Source organism: Tenrec ecaudatus, chromosome 2 (assembly GCF_050624435.1).
Source record: "Tenrec ecaudatus isolate mTenEca1 chromosome 2, mTenEca1.hap1, whole genome shotgun sequence".
Taxonomy (NCBI): domain Eukaryota; kingdom Metazoa; phylum Chordata; class Mammalia; order Afrosoricida; family Tenrecidae; genus Tenrec; species Tenrec ecaudatus.
This window is the reverse complement of record NC_134531.1, coordinates 269,015,940-269,032,394: the sequence shown is the minus strand read 5'-3', so window position 1 is coordinate 269,032,394 and position 16,455 is coordinate 269,015,940. Positions and strand designations below refer to the sequence as shown.

The following is a 16,455-nucleotide window of genomic DNA, read 5'->3' as shown; positions in this document are numbered from 1 at the left end:
GGCTGTGGATGACAGTGAAGTCCAGAATCTATTTGCAGTGTCACCATGTGGTGAATCCTCTTTGACAGTAAAACAGAAATATGAATAACTTCGCTATCATATGAAGTGTGGTAGAAAACCATTTAAAAGTATATTCTTCATATAGACTTTAGTATACTCATAGTACTGAATACCACCACTGATATCTAATTGAAGATGTATATATATCACCCATTAAAAAAAAACATGTATCTATTACCAATTAGCTCAAATTCCTCTCCCCTATTCCCTAGCTTTCAGAAATTTACCTTCTAATTCTGGATATTTTACATTAACATTATCATTAATATACATTATTATATATGTGGTTTCTTTTATATAGCACACTGTTTTAAAAGTTCAAACATGTAATATCTAACAGTCAAGGTTCTATTAGCACTGAATAATAACCATTTCACAGCATGACTATGCCATAATTTGTTCATTCATTTATTATTTGGTGAATTTATTATTATTTTCGATATTTATTTTCTTTTTTAACATTTTATCAATATGTAGTTCCATTAGAACCAGCCTAGTTGTACAACTGCTGCCATCATCATTTTCAATACATTTCTTCTTCTTGAACTCAATATCATCTCCCCTTTATCTCTTCCCTCTCCCAACCTACCACCCCCATGAGTCCTTATATATTTTTTTATTATTTGTTTTTTACCATAACTTACAAAATTCAATGTATTCATTCACCTAAAATTCTGATGTACATTTCCCTTGAGTGGGATTATACAGTCATCATTGCTATCAGTTGCCCTTCCCCCCTTTCCTCCCCTTTCTTCCTTTACCCTCAGGGAATCATTACTTACATTACTGCTTCTGAGGGATTTATCTATCTTGGATGTCATGTATCTGAAAGTCTTATGTCTACCAATGTACATAAACAAATCGAGCAAGATTGGTGAGGTAAGACTAAGGCCATAATATGGTAAGAGGAAATTTTAAAGAACTAGAGAATAGTTATGTAATTCATCAGTGCTCTACAGCACATAGATATATAGTACTTCTGTGTGGTTCTATGAGGGATTGTCCAATTATCTTAAAGGTGTGCTTTGGGTCTCCACTTTGCCTATGGTCTTTCACGTCACTTTGATTGCTTATTTTTGAACTTCTGATACCTATTTCAGTCAACCTCTCATGATCGCACAGGCAGGTGTGTTTCTTCCATATATGCTTTGTTACTGCCCTACTAGATGGCCACTTGTTTAACTTCAAGCCTTTAAGAGACCAGATGCTATGTATTTTTAATAGCCAGAACCATCAGCTTTCTTCACAACATTTGCTTATGTAACCTTTTTGTCTTCAGTGATCATGTTGGGAAGGTAAGTACCATACATTGCCATATTATTAGAACAAACTGTTCCTATACTGAGGTGGGATTTAAGTAAGGGCCCACAGTCCAACTGCTTCATATATATATATATATATATATATATATATATATATATATATATATATACATATATATATGTATATATATATATACACTTACATAGATAAACACATCTGTCTTTATATATATATATATATATATATATATATATATATATATATATATATATATATATATATATATATATATATATATATAAATTATTTACTTCCTGGGTTTCCTCTATTTCTTTTTTTTCTTCCTGTCCCAATATGATGTTCACCCATCATTCCCCTCTCAGTAATTCCTCTCAGGGGCATCTAGGTTGATCAAACATCACCAAGGATGCTACACCCTCCTTGCTATCGATTTCAGATCCTTTGCTATTCCCCTATCCCTGGTGAACTGGCTCACCATTCTCCTCCCCCATCTCCTCATCTCTCATCCTACTCCCCTAAGCCATTGGTCCTATTGCTGTCTCCTTGAGATTGCTTGTTTTATCTGGCTTATATAAATAGACATCAAAAAACAAAACATAAATAGTTGCAGCTCTAACTGCTGAGATTTGAAAATCCCCCAACTAGTTCAGATGAGGTGTCATCTGACGTCAGCAAAAATTACAAATTCCAGATTTTCTCCAGCAATTTACTAATAGCATCATTAGCAAAACTATTTTGAAGGTTTTGATGAATATGTATTTGGATTTTAAAATGTTAAAAATTTGTGTTTGTTTTTTTTTGTGTGTGTGTTTGTTTTTTTTAACTAATAAAGATTCTTTTCCCTTCAGGCTAGAATGATTTTATACAGTACATGATATAAAACACTAGGTTATATCATCTTTTAATGAGAGATAAATCTTAACAAGGAAAATGTTCTTTTTGCTCACCTGTGTTAGTCTTGGTACATTAGAGAAGAAAATCCATAGAAACTCTTATGTATATGAGAGAGTTTAATATAAAGGTTAAGTGCACATCAAGCGAATATCCCCACATTTCTATGCCCCCTCTCCTCCTGGTATCGCCACTCTCACTGGTGGTCTTAAGGGGTTCATCTCTCCTAAATTCCCTGTGTTTCCAGATCCCATCTGTACCGCTGTGCATCCTCTGGTCTAGCCAGGTTTGCAAAGTAGAATTGGGATCATGATAGTTGGGGAGAGGAAGTGTTTAAGAACTAGAGGAAGCTTGTGAGTTTTATTGTTGCTACACTAAACCCTGAGTATCTCATTTCCTCCCCACTACCCCTCTGCAAGGGATGTCCAGTTGTCTACAGATGGGCATTGGGTCCCCATCATGCGCTCCCCTCATTCACAATGATATGATTCCCCCCACCAACTTTGGTGCTTGAAACATGGTCCCCTCGGCCCTTCATGATCACACAGGCTGGTGTGCTTCTTCCATGTGGGCTTTGTTGCTTCTGAGCTAGATGGTCATTTCTTTACCTTCAAGCCTTTAAGACCCCAGAGACTATATCTTCTGATAGCCAGGCACCATCAGCTTTCTTCACCATATTTGCTTATGCACCCGCTTTGTCTTCTGCGGTTGTGTGAGGAAGGTGAACATCATCGAATGCCAATTTAATAGAAGAAAGTATTCTTGCATTGAAGGAGTACTTGAGTGGAGGCCCAATAACCTTTTGCTACCTTAACGCTAAACCTATAAATATATGCACATGGATCTATTTCCCCATCCTCATATATAAATATATTTGCATATATACATGTCTTTATCTAGACCTCTATTAATGCTCTTTGCCTCCCAGCTCTTTGCTCTATTTCCCATTGACTTTCCTCCTGTCCCACTATCATGCTCAGTCCCCACCAGGGTTTCAGCAATTCTTCTTTGTTTCATTACCATTGATCATGCCCTACCAGGCCTACCACACCCTCCTCACCACCGATTTGGATCACTTGTTGTTCCCTTGTCCCTGGGTTTGTTAACACCACTTCCTTACCCCCCACCTCCCCCTATCCCATGTCCCCTCAGAACTTTCGGTCCCGTTGTTTTTCCTCCAGATTGTTCATCCAGGCTACCTTATTTAGATAGACCTGCGCAGATAATAACATGCACAAAAACAAGACAGAGCAAAACCAAGCAACAATATACAACAAAACAACAACAAACCAATGACAATAAAAAGAGAAAACACAACAAGAAAGAAAGACTTGTAGTTAGTTCAAGGATCGTTTGTTGGTTTTTAGGAGTGTTTTCCAGTCCAGTGTATTGGGACACCACGCCCTGGCCCCAAAGTCCACCTTCAGCATTCTCTGGGGACCTTGCCGCTCCATTCCCTCGCTGTTCTGTTGCACCCACGTAGTGTTTTACCTCCATGTGGTGGGATCATATCGGGTGCAATTCCCGCACTGTGTCTCTCATGTTGTCCTCTATAGAGCTATGGGATAGTGAGGGGCATCATGTCTCATAATGGGGCCAACCATGTGGTCCTCTCTGTGGACTGGCTGCTCTAATTGGGATCATCGTCCTCAAGGCCTGGTGGGCCAGGATGTGCTCCACTCTCTCCTCCTCCCCCTTCATCAGCACCCGTGTGCTCTGATCAGATAATGTCCCTCTCCTGGAGTTGCAGATTCAATATCGTCTTTTAAAATAAATTCTTGTGGAGAAAGAGGCAGGTGTCCACTTAGTAATTGGGATTGGGGCCGGCCCCCCCAGACCTCTCCACTGGTTCCCTACTCCACGCCGGCATTTAAAATGAGAATGTTTTGATATATCTAGTAAAGTCAAACATATTGTTAAAATCTATTCCCTTGTTTTCTTTTTACTAAAAGATGAAAAATTGAATTGCATTTTTTGTAACTGATGGAATTTTTTCATTACGTTTTTTAATTTCCCCCTTATATTCAAAATGTTGTAAGTCAGGTGTCATGAGGTCTAATTTATATACAGTAATAGACACTCTTCTTACATATACAGTTGCAGAAATGCATATCATCAGACAATCACATCTATAGTGAGGATATCAAACCTTTATATCCTCCCAAATGCTTTGTTATCAAGCCATTATGTCTATGGACAGTCACTGATCTGTTTCTGAACTATACAGCTTTGGCTTTTGCTGAATGTCATATAAATGGCATTAACCAGCATGTAGGCTTTTGAGTATGGTAGTCAAATTTTAAATACTAGAGCATTCCCCAAAAAGTATATCCCTTATAAATGAGGAGTCATAAGTTCTAGACCCATACGCATTAACTGTTTAATGAATCTTGGAAATGCATGTGACAAACTGAGGTTACTTCCCATAGTTATTGTAGAAAGAAAGAAAAAAAATAAATTAAATTATGAACATGATTATCCTCTAGATTTGATGACTGATATTGGATATATTAAAAAGTTTATAGCTACAGAGAATTCAGAAAATATTATGTCAGTTAGATAATGCAAATGCTAGCATATATTTAAATATGCCAGTATTTTTGTTATGATTGCATTGTTTTTATCACAGCCTGATAAATAAAATGTACTGGGTAAATTTGGAGTAGGCTACCCTCACAGTATTTTAAACAAATAACATTTTTATACATGATATCTCAGAACAAAGTTTTTCAGAAACATATGTATCACATCATAGTACAAACATCTGCACTATATGTATGTAAGATAGTATCTGGTCATATCAGAGTGCTTTTTTACTTTTAAGTATTAATCTCCATATACCTTATATACTCGAGCATAAGCCAGCCTAAATATCAGCCAAGGCACCTAATTTAACCACAAAAGCTGCATTAAAAATGTGCTGAAAAATTCGGCTTATGCACAAGTATATACTGTAGTTGAATTTTAAAATATATGGGATATAATAGGTGTATTTAATAGATAAATTACATCATACAATGAATGTCAATACTTTAAAATACTTACTGAAGTCTCCGGTAAGAAAAACTCCTTCTGCTCCAGGGGCCCATTCTTTGCAGTACACGCCACCATCAGGACATGTGTGGATACCAAAGGACTCATAGCTTTTGGAGAACTTATCAATGCCACCTTCATTTTCTCTAATGTTGTTCAAAGTCACGGTAAATTGCTTATACCTTTGGAAAAATGAGAAAGAAAATGAGTTAGGAGCAATTGCATTATTATTCAGAAGGGAAAAACTAAGACATCAGTAAAGAAGAATCATGTCATTAATTTTATTTCTTTTTAGAGGTTAACAAGTAGGTACCCATCTAGTAGGATAAGATGATCTATTTAAAGGTAAACTAACTCAGCTAACTTTTTTGTTTAGTAATTTCAAGAATTTTGGAAAAATATAATAATTATGATGTTTATATTATGCCGTCACTGGGAGAGAAAAAAAATCCATTTAGTAAGTCCAATGCCAAAGCAATATAATGAAGCAGAATCCCAGAAGCTCGCCCCCTCTAACTCCTAAGAAATAAAGAGTCAACAACCAGCAAGAACAATACAATCTCCCTATAGCCAGAATTAGCAGTGTTCCCTTTAGGGGGCAGATAGTAAATATTTCAGGCTTGTGGGCCATATAGTCTTCCTTACTGTACAGCTGCTGCAGCAAGAAAGTGTGGGGATGGCTATGTTCAACAACTCTTTACTCTCAACAACAGGAGACTGGCCAAATTTGGTCTGTGGGCTGTAGTTGCTGAACCCTGCTCTTTGGTAACAACATGGAAAGGACATAAGGCCAAACTACTCATAGCCATGAGAAAAAACAAAATTCCTACGCAGTACTGAGAGTATGACTTCTCCTAATTCCCTCACAGGTCCTCCCAGAATCCACAATAATATAGCAACATGATGCTATCTATTTGTATGAGCATCTCCATGTCTGGGGAGAAGTAAATTAGGGAGGAACTGAGAAAACTAGAGAAGTAACCATATTGCCAGGGCGCTCTGTCAGAAGTGAACGATCTAGAACTGCACAGTGAATTGACCACTGGCAATGAGCAGCCCTACATTCCCCATACCTTGTAGGAAAAGAAATGTAATTCTAAGAAAGACAGCATGAATCCTGATAAGAGATACAGAGGAGAAATGAAAACCACTCTATCCAAGCAGAAACATAAACTTGCCAGAAATGTATTATACTATATAGCAACTTAATTTAAGATAATTTCAAAGGTCAACTCTAAAGCAAATATGAAAATTCAATGGGACTGAAACTATATTAATAAAAATGAGAGAACCAAAATAAAAATATAATAGAAATACTGGGGATGTTAACACACTGTGAAAATAAAACCAATGACACTGAAAATGTGTGTATATTTGCAAAATGAGAATATAAACTAGAAACGTTTTGCAAACTTCTAAAAAAAAACACAATAACATTATTTTAGGAAACGAGAGCTGAATAATTACCTATGAAAACGATAGAGAAAGAAGTAACGTGACTATAGATTAAGGAAAAATGGAAAGAGTAAATATATTTTTTAGAAAAAAATAAATTAAAATCTAGAAGAATAAAATTACATAGAGTAAAAATGTTGGAATAGTTAGAAACTGACATCATTAACAGGGAAATAAGACAAGTGATTGAATCTATCAAAGGGCATTAAAATATTTGAAAAATACACAAAGTTGATCTCAATAAAGACAACCAATGTCACTGAAGAGCTAACAGAGAAGACATGGATATAAAAGGTATAAAACTCAAAAATGTTCTTAAATTATAAAATTAAATATGCATAGTAAAGGATTATATTTCAGGAAAATATTGGGACACAAACATTCACCATATTCCCTGTTAAGTTGTTGAAATACACATGATAAAGAAATGAATCTATAAATATTTAGGTACAAGAATGAAAGGGGTAGAGGTAATTTTTCTAAAAGAATATTATCCTGCAGGCCAACAGAAAACAAAGCCAAATCAGCATAATTTTTATGAGAAAAGGTGGTGAGCTAGGAATTTCATACAAGATAAGTCCTACTCAATGCAATTTCAAAAATATAATTTTATTTTTAAATAATGTGAAATATGCTAGTGAACTCCTCCTAAAGAAATCTATTTTCTATAAAAAACAAAATATTTAAAGGTTTTTGTTTTTCTTTTAATTTTCTTAATCTAGTTAACACACTTTTTTAACATTTTATTAGGGGTTCATACAACTCTTATCAATATACATACATAAGTTGTATAAAGCACATCCGTACACTCTTTGCCCTGATTATTTTCAAAGCATTTGCTCTCCACTTAAGCCCTTTGCACCAGGTCCTTTTTTCCCCTCCCTCGCCGCTGACCCCCCCTTCATGAGCCCTTGATAATTTATAATTATTATTTTGTCATATCTTGCCCTTTATAAAAGGCACAAAATAAAACAAATGGCATTTTTTTTTCAAATGGCAACTTAAAGAGCCTAAATACTTAAAGCATTTTGCTTAAAATCAAGTTATATATTCCATTTTAAAATGAAATGTGTGAGAATAATCATAGAAGAATGAATTCATTATTAAGAATCCACAAATAAAATATTAAAATCCTGACATTATAAAAATGCTCATAAACTCACAACCACCACTTGATGTCAGGATACTACTATAGACATTAAAACTATTATTGCCTAGATATCTTATTCAGATACTATTATACAGGATTATCTGAGTACTATTCAGTATATTCAGATATAGTAAGAAATTAGATAGAAGAATTTTATTAAATAAAATTATTTGTTTTTTTTTAATCATTTTATTAGGGGCTCATACAATTCTTATCACAATCCATACATGCATCCATTGGGTAAAGCACATCTGTACATTTGCTGCCTTCATCATTCTCAAAACATTTGCTCTCCACCTAAACCCCTGGCATCAGCATCTTTTTTCCCTCCCTCCCCGCTCCACCCTCCCTCATGAACCCTTAATAATTTATAAATGATTATTTTGTCATATCTTGCCCTGTCCGACATCTCCCCTCACCCACTCTTCTGTTGTCCGTCCCCCAGGGAGGAGGTTATATGTAGACCCTTGTAATCGGTTCCCTCTTACCAACCCAGTCTCCCTCTACCCTCCCAGTATTGCCACTCACATCGCTGGTCCTGAAGGGATCATCTGCCCTGGATTCCCTGTGTTTCTAGTTCCTATCTGTACCAGTGTACATCCTCTGGTCTAGTCAGATTTGTAAGGTAGAATTGGAATCATGATAGTGGGGGAAGAGGAAGCATTTAAGAACTAGAGGAAAGATGGATGGTTCATCATTGCTATGTTGCACCCTGACTGGCTCATCTCCTCCCTGAAACCCTTCTGTAAGGGGATGTCCAGCGGCCTACAAATGGGCTTTGGATCTCCACTCCATACTCCCCCTACCCCTTATTCACTATGATATGATTTTTTGTTCTGATGATGCCTAATACCTGATGTCTTTGACACTTCGTGATCGCAGAGGTCGGTGTGCTTCTTCCATATGGGCTTTGTTGCTTCTGAGCTAGATGGCCGCTTGTTTACCTTCAAGCCTTTAAGACTCCAGCCGTTATATCTTGTGATAGCCGGGCACCATCAGCTTTCTTCACCACATTTGCTTATGCACCCATTTGTCTTCAACAATTTTATCAGGTATGTGAGCACAAAATAATATGATTTTTTTGGTCTTTGATGCCTGCTAACTGATTCCCTGGGTACCTCGTGGTCACACAGGCTGGTGTGCTTCTTCCATGTGGACTTTGTTGCTTCTGAGCTAGATGCCCGCTTGTTTACCTTCAAGCCTTTAAGACCCAGACGCTATCTCTTTTGATAGTCAGGCACCATCAGCTTTCTTCACCAAATTAGCTTACTCACCCGCTTTGTCTTTAGCAGTTGTGTAGGGATGGTGAGCATCATAGAATGTCAATTTAATAGAAGAAAGTATTCTTGCATTGAGGGAGTACTTGAATGGAGGCCTAATGTCCTTCTGCTACCTTAATACTAAACCTATAAATAGATGCACATAGATCTATTTCCTCATCCTCATATATAATTATATTTGCATATGTACTTGCCTTTATTTAGATCTCTATTAATGTCCTTTGCCCCTAGCTCTTTCCTCTATTTCCTTTGACTTTCCTCTTGTCCTAATATCATGCTCAGTCTTCATTTGGGCTTCAGTAATTTCTCTTGGTTACATTACCCTTGATCACACCCTACCACTCTCCCATGTCCCCCCAGAACTATCGGACCCATTAAAGTTTTTGAAAAACTCAAAAACCCTCTCTACCCACTGCCATTGAATCAATACTTACTCATACCAATCCTATAGTACAAGGCAGAAGTACCTCGGTTGGTTTCCGGGATATTAACTCTTCATAATAATACAAATCCAATATTTCTCCAGTGAACCCATTGGTGGTTTCAACCTGCAGATCACAGTCCAAGGACAGACTAAGCACTTTTTTTTTAATATAAAGATCTGTTTTTGCCAACAGAGGAAGTGTACAAATGTGACTTTTAAAAAATGTTAATGGACAATGTAATGCTTAGTTTGCATCAAGTTTGCAGCACCTGTATGAGGAGGTGAGTGGAATCCAAACTCCATCACGTGACTACCTGGAAAAGCCTCCTGGAGCTGTGGCCTAATTATGAGATGTTGTGGACAAATAGTCTTTCCCTTCCCGCACCTCTTCTTCCTGCTGGCCTGATTCCTGAAATCTGGCTCCCTGGGACTTAGGCCTGCAACCACAATGTAGCCTGTTGACCCTTCAGAGCTATTGACAGCCTTCTAGGTTCACTGCCTTGGGTCAGCTTAACTCTGTTCCACCCACCTATGGTCTTATTGCTGCCAGCGTGATTTCCCTGGCTCATCAGTGGGCAGCAACGTGTGTAAGGAAGGGTCTCCATCAGATCCATGCACTAGAGTTGTTTCAGGTTTGCCTGTTCTACGATTTTATGAGCCACTTTCTTATAAATTCCTTTCTTGACATGACATTCTTCTTGTACATATCTTAGTGTCCTATCTTAGTGTCCTGGTTTTATTTCTCTAGAAAACCCAGACTAATGCAAAGAAAAAAATATTATTAAGAAAAAGAAGTTCTCAAAACAGAAAAAAAATTAAAGAGAGAATAATATACAAGAATATTCAAACTGCTTTATTTTATAGCATGAGGCCCCTCTACACTGACTAAAATTTAAAGCTACTATCTTCCATTACTTAAATTCTGTATTACTCTTAGAAAGTATGAATATTCAAACTCAGTAATCACTCCAAGAGAGAAGATGAGGGTCCCATAAATATCTACTATGGAGGAGTTCTATTCTGTCCTATACAGTGGTTGGGAGTTGGAATCAAATTGACAACAGTGGGCAAAATTAATTTTATGCAAGCTTATTTTTATGATGTCCTCTATCTACCAACCTATATGTACATCTATCTATCCCCACAAAAAATCAAGAATTACCTCCTCCTAATATCAGTATTGTTTAACTTTTAAATAATATTATAGACTTTTCCAAATTAAAATATATAACATGTTAAGAGAAATAATCTAAAACAAAGTTTTAGATGATTGAAACAGCCGCAGAAACTTATAAAATAATCATACAAATTTCACTGAGTCTGAAAGACTGTGTTTATAAAGTTTGGGAAGGTAAAAATATTTAATATAGATCTTTTCAATGAAATGGTGTCCTGAAATAGTCTTGAACACATGTGAAATTTAAATATGCTTATGTGATATAATCAAGTGTTTGGATCTATGTTAGTCATAAAAATCAGATCTCTAAAACCAAGCAAACATCAGAAAGAACAAAGTTATAGACGCTTAAAATTTTAAATGGAACTAAAAGTTCACAGATAAGAAATAAAATGGCTAATACAACTATGAAAAGAGACTCAAATCCATAGGAGATATAAATATAAAGTTCCATTTCCACCTAAAAGACCAGTAACCATCTAAAGGTATGATAGAGTAGCCTAGGGTGATTTGGAGGTAAGAGCGGAGAGGATGCTTTCTTAAACATACTATAAGGGAAAATAAATCAGATAACAATTTGTTATCGGTAGCACACACATTTTAAAACCACAAGCTCTTAATTAAATAATGCAATATTTTAAAATATGGGTATTTCACAGGAGAAAGTAAAGACATCTATATGTACAATGATATCCATTGTAGTATCATTTGTAATAACAAACAGTGGGAAATAACCTACCTGCTCACCAATGGAACACTAACTGGATAAAACAGGAAAACAAGAGATTTCATAAGCACAATTAGGAAGAATGAGCTACAGCGAAACGCACTCATGGGGAAAGTATGCATGAGAGAGCGCTTAGGAAAGGGATGCATTGAAGGGCCGTTTCGTCATGTATTCCATTTGTGGAATATTTACATATCAGTACAGCTATGGGTGACAGGTGGGTCTTTTTCACAGGGCCCACAATGAGTCAGCACCAACTTGAGGACAATGAGTTTGCTTTAGGTTTGGTCTCGAGGTCCAGGTCCTCTGTCCGGGATCACGCTTCCCTAGCACAATCATGCCCACCACTTCCTTTGATGACTTTGAGAAATTTGCCGCAGAATCTGATCTACTGGTTTTTTATACATCCTCCAAAAAGTTTTACGCACGTCCGAAGGCAATGTTTCTATCTCTAAACCTTTTCTACAAAAAAATAATTTCTTAATCTTATTTGTACCACCTCAAAATGGTAATTTTGGCATTACAGTACAGTGAAATGTCTCCCACCAAATGAGGCAGTGTAGCATCGACTAAAGTGAAGAGTAATCTAATGTTGGGGGATTGGTGGGTTTGGCATTCTGCTGGGTCTAAAGAGAGCAAAGTCACAAACAGGAAGAGACAGTCCTATGACACCAGGAAGGAAGGAACGGGAGCTGAGCATGTCTAAGAGCTGAGCTGGGAGAAGTGGTTGCAGGAGCAGACGCAGCAACAGCAGGCTTCCTGCTCAGAGAATGAGTAAAGCTGAGTGATGTCAGGAACTGGTTGTGCTAAAGACATTTTGCACATGTGCCCAGGGAAGGCAGAGGCCATGAGCCTGCATGCATGAGGGGCAAGGACCGCTGGAGTGACTGAGAACAGGCACTGCAGATAAAAGAACTGAACTGCGCCCTTAATGATTTGTAATGTGCTAGCTCCCCTAACAAACTCCTTAATTGTATTGTCTGTGAGCTTTGTGTGGTCATCGCAATAGGTTATGAAACCCGGCAGAGGGGACTGTGGAGGGCAGGTTGGTGTCGGAATACGGTCAAAAAGGTTGGAGGTGGACATAATTCCTGACCTCTTCTTTAATGAAATCATCCTTAGGCTGATGTAGAGATTAATTCTCCTTCCTCTTTGTGTAGCCAGAGGAAGCCAGGTGTGGCTTCCATGTTGTCCTATCAGGCATTCTCAAGAGACTCAATTTTCCAAAATTTGGGGGGCAGTGCATTTGAGGTACAAAAAGAAGTCTGACGCGATACAATCAGGGCTGTAGGGTGGAAGGGGTAAGGCTTACCAATGAACATCTCTTAGGACCTCGCTTTGCTACTCTCAAAGAATGAGCAGGTGCACTGCAGTTAAAGGAAATATTCCCTGGTGCAGCATTACTAGACATTTTCTCACAGACACAGTTTTCAATTTTCTTAAAATTGCTTCATAATAAGTCCCTGTGACCTTCCTGTATCCTTTGGGAAAATTCGATCAAGATTATCCTTTTGAAATTAAAACACAAACAAACAATCCATCGCCATCACCCTCTGAGCTGACTTCTGCCTGGAATTTAATTGGCCCAGCAGAGCCCTCGAAAGCCCCTGCTTTGTTTGGACGATTTTTAAAGGATACTAAAACAAATGCATTACTGAGAGATCTTAGCTGTAATCATTCACTGAATGCTTAAGCATGTTTTGTTTGGAATATACCCACAGATATATGAACCCTAGAGCCCGACTAGCAATCATCTTTTACTTCCCTGGAGAGGTTAACTGTCCCGTGGTGGCCATTATTGGTACAGAAAACTAACTTCTTTCTAGCTTTTCCCTTCCCAGGTAAACTGCCAGCTTCCTCCTCAGTTAAGAAAAGCGAGAGGCAGCAGTCAAAGAACCAGGTGTGACAACTAAACATGTACAAGTGACCGGCATCTCCTCACTGCAAATTTTTGATATCAGAAGGCAACATCTACACTGCCATTAAAGCCTGGAAGTGGGGTGGATGCCATCTGTGAGGAGCTCTCCATCCCAGCAAGAGATGTCACCCTGTAACAAATACCAATCGGATGCCTGTTGCCACCCTAGAACACTAAACAAAAGATCCCTGGCCCAGGACTTGACTGGATTGGTTGCTGAATTAGCGTTTGAACCTAAACAGTTGATTCTAGAGACTGAACTTTTATTAGTAGGCTTTATTTGTTCTTTGTAAAAAATAAACAAACCAAAGCACCCACTCCCTTCATTTCCAAGGCTTTGTAAATCTTTACAGGAACAGATACCTGAATCTTTCTCCTGCAGAGAAGCTAATGGACTTGAGCCAACAACCTTAGGGTTGGCAAGTGGAACATTTACCCAAAGGGGTTTAAAAACACTGGTGTGCCAATTAAATTGAGCCGTCCCAAAGGTTTTCCAAGGCTGTAAATCGTTACGGAAGCAGATTGCAACATGGTTTTGTCTTTCTTTACCCAGACTGTTGCTGGATACCAACTGCCACGTGTTCTGTCAGCAGCTGAGTGCTCAATTCCTGTGTTACTAGGGCTTCTTCCGCTATAACCTTATAAAACTAACCAGGTAGTTGATTCTAACTCACAGTGACCCTCGGGAACTTAGTGTAGTAATAATTTTATGGTTAACGTAGGTAAAATACCTTAAAAACACATTTTCAGATCTGAAGTTTTAAGTTTTAAAAAAGAAACAGTTCTTAATAAGTTTCATAAAATATGTTCAAATTCCATTTATTAAAATTTCAATGGAAACAGGATTATAGCATAACATTACTTGAAGTATCCTGACTTCCCTCAAGGTCAGCCCTACAGAGCTTGTGATACAGAAATGCGCATTCCACTTTGAAATCACTGTGGCTCGAAAAGGAAATTGCCTGAGGATACAACAAACTCATCCTGCCTCTGCCCTCTCCAGCTATAGTCATCTCTCGGAATACATGACAATGAATTTGCAGGACATCTGAAAACTGGGTCACATTTTGGTAACTAGCATTTTGTTACAGATATTAAAACAAAAACCCCCTTATAAATATTATCTGATTTGATCTCTACACCCATGTTTTAATCCCCCTCCCTTTTTTTCACAAAGAAAATACTCAAGTAAATACATAATAACTCAGATGTATTCTATAGAATACAACTACAAAACAACTGACTATGGTCAAATCCTAACTCTGCTACATATTGTCTATGACCTTGGATAAGTTATTTAACTTCAACTTCCCTTAGCAGCTCCTATCACATGAGGGAAAACTCAACAATTATAAGGAATTGATGAAATCACAGTGGGAGCCATTCCTCATAACAGCCCACAAGGACTCAATCAAGGTACACTATTATCTTTTCTCTTCACCTCTGTGAGGGACAACATAATAGTTTCATTTTTTCACTCATCAATGTTTTTCTTGTGTCATTATTTAGATCTGAATATATATGGTAAACATTACAAATATTAAAATTATTTTCCTAAAAGTTGATTGCCACGTTTATTATGCAATAAAATATCATGACTAGTGGCATACTAACACATAACACAAAGTATTCCATAGCCACATATCTACAGATTATGAGAAGTTCTTTAAAAATGTAAGAAAATTAAGATTAGATTAATCAGAAATATATATCTATATATACATATAGATGTAGTAGGAGGCAGGTATAGAAATCAAATGAAACAAGCAGTAAACATTTTCTCTCCTGAAAAGAGCATATTACTGTTGTTGTTGTTGTCGTTAGGTGCCATCCAGTCGGTTCTGACCCATGGTGACCTGTATACAACAGAACGAAACACTGCTCAAACTACACAACTGCTCTTTTGCCTGAGCCTACTGCTGCAGCTACCGTGTCACTCCATCTCGAGAGTCTTTTTCTTTTTTGCCGCCCTTCCACTTTACCAAGCATAATGTCTTTCTCTACGGAGTGGCCTCTCTTGACAAGTTCAAAGTATGTAAGACTAGGTCTTGTCAGCCTTGCCCGAAAGAGCACTCTGGCTACACTTCTTCCAAGGCAGCCCAGTTTGTCCTTTCAGCACTCCGTGGCACATTCAAGATCCTTCTCCAGAACCACAACGCAAACTCAGGGATTCTTCTTCATCGTCCTTATCTACTTCCAATGTTACCATGCATAGGAGGCAATGGAAAGTACCATGGCTTGGGTCAGGCACACGTTAGTCCTCAAAGTAACATCTTTGCTTTTTAATACTATAAAGATTTACCTAATGCGACACCACAGACTTGCCTAATGCAAAATGTCTTTTGATCTCTTGACTGCTGTTCCATGAGCATTGATTATAGATCCAAGCAAGGAAAAATCCTTGATAACTTCAATCTCTTTTCCATTTATCATGATGTTGCCTACTGGTCCAGTTGTGAGAACTTGACTCATAACCATACTGAAGGCTGCAATCCTTGATCTTCACCAGCAAGTGCCTCAGGTCCGCCTCACTTTCAGCAAGCAAGGTGGTGCCATCTTCATATTTAAGGTTGCTAATTAGCCTTCTTCCAACCCTGATATGGCTTCTTCTTCATATAATCCAGTTTCTATAAGGATTTGTCAGCATACAGATTGAACATGTGTGGTGAAAGGATGCAACCCGAATCACACACCTTTCCTGGTTTGAAATCATGCAGTATTCCCTTGTCCTATTTGTACAACTGCCTCTTGATCCATGTACAAATTTAGCATGAGCATGATCAAGTGTTCCCATTCTTCTAAAAGTTATCCATAGTTTATTATGGTTCACATAGTTAAAAGCCTTGGCATAGGCAACAAAACATAAATCATCATCTTTCTAGTATTTTCTGCTTTGAGCCAAGATCGACTTGACGTTAGCAGTGTCAGATATCCCTTACCCCACATCCTGTTCTGAATCCAGCCTGAACCTCAATGGCATAGTTATAATTCCAGACAGCAAAGTAACAAAGGAGATACTAGGAGAGATGGCTCTTGCTGTACCTGGAATTTTCTAG

At 37.6% G+C, this 16,455-nt stretch overlaps 1 protein-coding gene across 1 annotated transcript in view; it reads right to left on the bottom strand.

The window, feature by feature from the left end:
* The window catches only part of GBE1 (1,4-alpha-glucan branching enzyme 1), a 394,057-nt gene that overhangs the window by 311,550 nt on the left and 66,052 nt on the right, over positions 1–16,455 (bottom strand). The window contains exon 2 of the mRNA XM_075542452.1: positions 5,281–5,450. Within this exon, the coding sequence (XP_075398567.1) occupies positions 5,281–5,450 (170 nt within the window). The remainder of the gene's footprint in view (positions 1–5,280; positions 5,451–16,455) is intronic.